Here is a 7305-nt window from a genome sequence, read left to right on the forward strand (position 1 = left end):
GCTTTCACTTTCACCACCACTGCAAGAAACAAGGAGTGAGAACTTCCCTCCTTGTTCAGTGGGTTAAGTTCCACAGTTGCGTGGAACACCTTGCCTATGGTGTGTGGGTTGGTTTTTATCTTGTTGGATTTTACAGTTAATTTCTAGGACAGTTTAACCAGAGAGAGGGAAGCCGCTTCCTTCCTCAATGAGTCCATGGCCAACTTCTTTTCGAAGGGTCAAACTAGCATCCTTTTTAGAACCCATTCATCTTTCGTGCACCCAACCTTCCCTAGGCGTTACGCTTCAAAATAAAAAGGAAAGAATTCCATAGAATGTGTTTGAACCTAAATCTGCCTCTTATTGGCTGTAGACTGAAATCATCCAGTGTTTGGGCCACTGATCAACAAGCCAAAGGAGATATTTAAGTTCTTGCTTCTAAGGGAAGTGTACAATAATAACCTCCCCTCCCTGTTTCAGAATACATACTCTGACGTGTGGAACAAGTGAGGAGGCTGCACCTGCTTCAGAGAGCATCTTGGACCAGGCTACCATCAATTCACAGGCCACAGATCAGGTCATTTCCAATGTACAGAATGCACAAGATGGCATTGACAGTTGCTCTCAAATAACTTTGCAAGATAATTGTAGTAAGTATGCTGTTCTGCAATAATTATCATTCTGAAAGGATATAAATTAAACCATTCTAATAAACAAGCAGGATTTGTGTGAAAACAAATATAACTGAACACATTTTAAACACTATTTTTTCTTTGTGTTAATCTGTAACAGTATAGCTTTCTCTCACATTCATGAAGTCTAGTTACTGTATGCCAGAAAAATGTGTTTTATACCCCAAACATATCAGCAATACATTAAACTCCTGCAATTAAAAGTGCTATATTTACATAACTGGAATATTTTTGGTGATGAAAAGTAGATTATGAGGTTTCAGATGATTACTGTGTGAAACATACTGGGCATGGGGTGGGAATCGGGGGCTTCATTTTCCTATAAATTGTCTTTCTAGTGCTATATACGAATTCAACATTTTCTGGCAGTCCTTTGCTATTTCTAAATACCATTGGACAGCATTTATTTAGATACAAGGTTTAGTCTCTTACAAGGACTCAGGGAGGTAACATTATTTGAGGGTTATTCGTTTGATGTCTGATTATTTTTATTAGTTGAGGGAAGCAATGCCATTCCACCAGCCCTGCTGAAGACCACCCCAGTGGAAGCTGCTTGTTCCTTCAACTGTCACCATCAGCATCCATTCCAGCAGGCTGCACGGAGGGAGATGAGATTGAGAGAGAGAGAAGCAGGGGCAATCCACCAGCCCTGCTGGAAGTCTTAATTTCCTCCCCCCTCTTCCTCCCCATTCCTTTTGCCTTGTGAGTTGGGTGCCTGCAGACAAGGACAGTCTTGTTTTACAGATTATACACAAGGTGCTCTGGGAGCCATTTGGGCGAAGGAGGAGGATACAAATACATAAATAAATAAACAAGAATTGATGCATAGTAACCTCGTTCCTGAAGGCTGTCAGTTTAATTTGGAAAAGCAACGAAAGACAAACCGAGTCACCTTTCTTCCGGTTGTTACCCTTGGAATTCACAGCTGTACTAAAGCATCTTCACTAGGCATTCTCTTTTCCTCCCTTCCCCCCTCCCTCTCCCCCCGCCCCCATCCATCACCCTGGGGGTTCTTCCCATTCACTACCCTGCTTATTGTTTTCCCTGCCAAATCCATCTCGTTCTTCTACCAAACATGAAGTCAGTGATCTGTGGGATGACAAAGCACTTCTAATCAACAAGATGAAGCTGAAACATCCATTGTGCAGTTTACTGATTGCCCCTTAGCTTTACTGAAGTATTATTACAATATGTGCCGCCGTGTAAAATTATGTTGTTTTGATCCCCTAATTTAGATGAAATGGCTCAAAGGGAAAAAACAGACGGATCTCTACAGCCTTCTCAGGAATGGTATCAGAATTTACTTCATTGGACTTATAGTCTCCCCATACCAAGACTCAGGGCGGGTAGTAATGTTTTTCATATTTTATCCTTCCCTATTCCTGGCCACTGAACAGCAGTTTTACTCTGCTTGTGGAAGATATAAGCGTGTGGGTTTTGTGAAGTCTGAAGGGGAAAATAATTTATTTAAAGCATTTATACCCCCTCTTCAGATGGAAAGGTTCCCAGAGCAGCTGAACGGTCAATAGAAACTAGACTTCTACCTTGTTTGCTCTTTTCCCTCCTTCCATATGTAATGTTCATATTCTTTTTTTTCCCATGGGTGTGGAGTCCTAGCCCTGTGGTCAGCCAGATGCTCCCGGCAAGCTCACAAGCAGGGTGCGACAGAGAGAGCTCTCCCCAGTTTGCCCCATCACCTGCTAGTCAGAGGTATACTGGTTCTGAACTGAAGGTTCCATTTTGGCTACTGTCATATTTGTTATTACTATGCAATTGCTGTTTTGCGATATTGCAATACAACCTACCCGGTCCCTGAGGTCAGCTTCAGGGGCTCTTCTCTGTGTGTCCCTTCCAAGAGAAGCTGGGGGGGTGGGGGCAGTTTGGGAATGGCCTTTTCTCTGATAACTCTGCGTTTATGGAACGCTCTGCCCAAGGAAGCTTGCCTGGCATTGACCCGGTCGTCTTTTCAGTGCCAGGCAGAGACGTACTTAGATTCCTAGGCCTTTGGACATTAGTTGTAGCCCAATTGTTGTGGGTTGTTTTTGTGGTATTCATTTTAGGCTGGTGAGATTTTGTGTATTGTGAAGGAATTGTTTTTGGATTGTTTTGTTTTTAGATTGCTTTATGATGTTTATTTTTATTTGTATCGTTGAGCTGATTATGGTTTCTATTGTTTTGGGGGGAGTATTTTTTCTTTTATGGATTTCTATATTGTGTATAAGCTGCTTTGAGACTGCTTTTTGTGGTGGGAAGTGATGCATAAATTTAATAACTAATAATATTGAACAGTATCATCTGTTGCTCGTAAACGGAGTAGTTACCTGTATATCAATATTAATATATAGCCATTTGTATTTTAACATCAAATTCATTTTAACCCAATCTGTTGTTTTAACATTTCAGCTTTCACCCAACAATGAAATGGTTTGAAAAACAGGACGTTGTTGTTATTAAGATAAAATTACGAAATATTACTAGTTATGACTGTGAATTTTTTACACAAAGGACCATTTTCAGGTGGGTTAAAAGCATTTTATCAATACAAAATCAAAATATTACTCCATTTCCTTATGACAATCTCATATAATTAAAAACTATTCAGAGCTTCTGCAGGAGAGAAGTTTTATTTGGCTGATATGGAGCTGCAGAGAAGTATCCTCAAAGAAAAATCTGTCTGTATCCTTAAGAATGATGAGCCTGTGATTATCCTTGCAAAAGAGAAGGAAGAACCTTGGTGCAACTTGCTGAAACACAAAGTAAGTTGTAAATTCAGAAGTGCCTTACAGTTCTTAAGACATTGGCATGGTATACTGAAGCATTCAAAATATTTATTAACAGAATCTTCATGTGTCTTTTGATTTCGATTACTTGGAAGATTCTGAAGAACGAAGTTGCTTTCCTATTGGTAAGCTACCCCTTCTGTTGTATGTGTACATTTCACTTCCTTTAGTTGTGAAGGTTATAGAATCATAGAATACTAGTAGAGTTGGAAGGGGCCTATAAGGCCATCGAGTCCAACCCCCTGCTCAATGCAGGAATCCACCTTAAAGCATCCCTGACAGATGGTTGTCCAGCTGCCTCTTGAAGGCCTCTAGTGTGGGAGAGCCCACAACCTCCCTAGGTAACTGATTCCATTGACGTACTGCTCTAACAGTCAGGAAGTTTTTCCTGATGTCCAGCCGGAATCTGGCTTCCTTTAACTTGAGCCCGTTATTCCGTGTCCTGCACTCTGGGAGGATCGAGAAGAGATCCTGGCCCTCCTCTGTGTGACAACCTTTTAAGTATTTGAAGAGTGCTATCATGTCTCCCCTCAATCTCCTCTTCTCCAGGCCCAGTTCTATCAGTCCCTCTTCATAGGGCTTTGTTTCCAGACCCCTGACCATCCTGGTTGCCCTCCTCTGAACACGCTGCAGCTTGTCTGCATCCTTGAATTGTGGAGCCCAGAACTGGACGCAATACTTTACCTGGGAGTAGGCTGTTTCATGCTCAGTCCCCTTCAGTGAGAGGAGCCAGTCCCGGTTCCCATTCTGTCTGCTTCAGAGCAACAGGATTTTCACATAGCTCCAACACTGAGCTTCTTTTGTCATGCCAGAAGCACAGTTTCAACATTTGCTTTTCCTGATAGTCTACCTGACACTAAGGAAGGAAACATCCATTGCATATCTGCTGGATGCCTCACGGAGGCTGCAAAGTGTGGAGCGCCCGGAATAATTCTGACAAAGAGGCACAAGCATCCTAGGCAGGCGTCGTCCTCCTTTCAGCTGGCAGTGGTGTCAATGTCAGCTCCCCTGTCTATCAATATCTATCAGTGTGACCATTCCTGTTGGGGAAAGAGGACCATTATTTTGCAAGGATATGTATTTTGCATGTGTCAGGGCCCTCTTCGCTTACTTGAAAGTGAAGGAGTGCATTTACAGACACCATTGTGGTGGTGATACTGGGATTACTAAACAAATAAATTACTAGGGATTATAGCAGGGGTTTTTTTCTCCTCTGAGATACCCCAGATTGCAGCCTGTGCTCTTGTTTCATAGGATTCAACAGGAGCCATTAAGAACAAGGCCAGCCCTTACCTTCATAGTGCTATGCTGGGTCTGTTCTGGATGGTGATAAAACAGGAGTAGGAACCTTTTGGGGCCATGGACGCATCTGGCAGCTTGTGAAGCTGCCCTGGGCGGCACCACCAAGTGGGCATGCTGCAGATGAAAGCATCGGCTTGCGACCCCCTGCCATTTCCCGTTTCCTAAGGCTGTCTCTCAGCCCCACATGTGGCCCAGTGGCATTCATTGGAAAAGAAGATGGGAGCAGGCTTGGAATCTTTCCCATCTGTCAGTGAAAACTTTTGTTACTTTAAAAAGTACAAGTAGGGCTTCTCAACAGGTGCCAAGAAAGGTGTCAGAGGGCGCACTGGTGCCCACAGGGCCTCGTTGCCTACCCCTGTGCTAGCCAGAGAACTGCCATTTATACATTTGTGCTTAGAAACTGGCCTTTATAAATTTGTCTAAAATATGCTATTTTCTTAATCAGGCTCCGGTCCTAAGAAAATGCACCAGGTTGATACATTGCTGTGTGAGGAGGAGGAGGAGGAGGAGGAAGAGGAATCTTTGAGTGACAGCGATACAGAAAGTGATTTTTCCACCTGTTAATTCTCGTTTGGAATTCGGAGACAAGGATCCAGTCTTTAACATGAAAACACACATTTAGATCTTGCAGGCATCTTGCAAGCTCAAGTAGTGGGGGGTGGGGGTGGGGTGCTGTTCTCATAGCAGCAGAACCCTAGTTTTTTAAGTACCGAGATAAGTTGTACATTTTGACCATGACTTTGGAAACAAGGTTGTCATGTGGGGGTGAGAAAAATGTTGACTCTCTGACTGAAGTCATAGGCTGTGATGCTACGTACGCTCATTTGGAAGTGCTTCCAATTGAAGCACTTAAATTCCAAGTGAAGACGTTCAGGATGGAAGCGTTTATAGTGACAGTTTAAATATACACATGATGATCTAACAGTAACACCAGCAAAGGGGCTTTGGGGTGGAATCTACCATGGGTTGGACCCAGGTTTAGGTGAGTGACACTGGGCTGGCAGAAGTGAAATTCCCTACCCCTCCTTCCCACAGCAGCCCCTCCAACCCTCTGAAAATGGGGTGGTATATGACTGTAATAATTAAATAAATAAATAAAATGCTACCTGGACGGTTGGGGGAGAGGGAGGCAGTGGCTGATGGTAGCCACTGTTGACTGGTGGAGCCGAGAATGGGTCACCAGAGGTAGAGCCAAAGGGTCACCACTCACCCAGGCTGCACTGCAACTTAAAACGTACAAGGTTCTGTTGACACAAAAAGAGCTGAGGCTACGTGTTGTACACTTTAATCCAAGGCCATATTTGTTGTTGTCCGCTGGCTTTATCGTCATCAGGAATTCTTTGAATCCTTCAAAGAAACTAAGCCAGCCACGACGTCAAAGTTGATCATAAAACCTGCTGCTGTAACTGGGGCCATCTCTGTGAGGAGCTACATAACCATTTAACCAGAAGAACTAACAAACTAAAATAGTCCATTAGTTCTTCTAATTAGGTATTTAAAAAAAGTAATGGCATGTGGATATCTATTCAGCTTGACGTACCCCTCCCCTTACAGTAAAACTCCAAAAGGCTAATTAGAAATAGCCCCAACTTCATTCCTTCATCCTTTTTAAGGACTACTTCTGTTTGTTCCATCAAGTACACAGGCGTATCTAAATACGACAGCCCCTTTGATTATATTTGGCAACAACAACTGTCCCATTGAAACTAAAGGGCCAATTGGGTAAAAAATACTGAGTTTTATGCTGCTGTTGTATAGAGAGTGGTGCAGGCTTAGGTGATTTAAGAGTTTTGATTTGAAATCAAAACCTGTGTGCTAAGGCTGCTTCTAGGTAGCAGCTTCTTATAACTAACTCTATGGAGACAAGCAGGCGCTAATCTACAACTATGCCCATATTGACCTGGGCCTATTCTGGACTATTGGAATTCTGTCAGTGAGCTGGCACAGTCTCTGTTTTGTTGCTGTTAAATCTAACATGTCCTGAGACATACCTGCATCTGTCAGTAGTAGTTGAGTTTTTCTTGCGTGATATGGCTGACCTATTTGGGAGGATTATGCCCATGCGTTCTGAAGGCAGAAATTGCTCTGGTATCTGTTCTGGTTTGCTTCCTCTCAGTAAAAATAAGCAACGTTCCGTCTGATAGCTGTCATCAACATCACTTTACCTTTATTCACTACTGTATAGCATTTGGGCTTATTGGAGTGATAGATATTAAATGAGGACTTGGATGTTGCATGGCAGAACCTGTAAGGTTGCATATTCCATTGATCATTTATTCGGGATTTGAACTCAGTGGGACTTACTTCCAAGTAAACGTGTATAGGACTACACTGTAGGTGTCTCCCACTTTGGGAGCTGGTGGTGGAGAGGGGGTGTTGAATGAAAAGCAACTGTGAGATGTTGTGAAGTTAAATAGAAAAATGGGGCTGTCTTTTCTTTGCTCAGTGGGGTGGAGGCAGGGGGAAGTAATTCAGATAAAAAATAAAAACATCAAAAGGGGAAAGAGTTAATTTGCCCCACCTGCTATCATTCCTTCTATCAAATATGCGAC

The 7305-nt window shown here is 42.9% G+C and overlaps 1 protein-coding gene across 1 annotated transcript in view; it reads left to right on the top strand.

Annotated features, from left to right (window-relative positions):
- TDRD12 (tudor domain containing 12) overlaps positions 1 to 5356 on the top strand; it is a 31353-nt gene extending 25997 nt beyond the window's left edge. Inside the window, exons 26-31 of the mRNA XM_063141431.1 lie at positions 460 to 629; positions 1907 to 1961; positions 3075 to 3188; positions 3274 to 3427; positions 3510 to 3576; positions 5199 to 5356. Of these exons, the coding sequence (XP_062997501.1) occupies positions 460 to 629; positions 1907 to 1961; positions 3075 to 3188; positions 3274 to 3427; positions 3510 to 3576; positions 5199 to 5317 (679 nt within the window). The 3' untranslated portion in view covers positions 5318 to 5356. The remainder of the gene's footprint in view (positions 1 to 459; positions 630 to 1906; positions 1962 to 3074; positions 3189 to 3273; positions 3428 to 3509; positions 3577 to 5198) is intronic.
- Positions 5357 to 7305: the final 1949 nt, after the last annotated feature.

This window comes from Elgaria multicarinata, chromosome 14, assembly GCF_023053635.1.
Source record: "Elgaria multicarinata webbii isolate HBS135686 ecotype San Diego chromosome 14, rElgMul1.1.pri, whole genome shotgun sequence".
Lineage (NCBI taxonomy): Eukaryota > Metazoa > Chordata > Lepidosauria > Squamata > Anguidae > Elgaria > Elgaria multicarinata.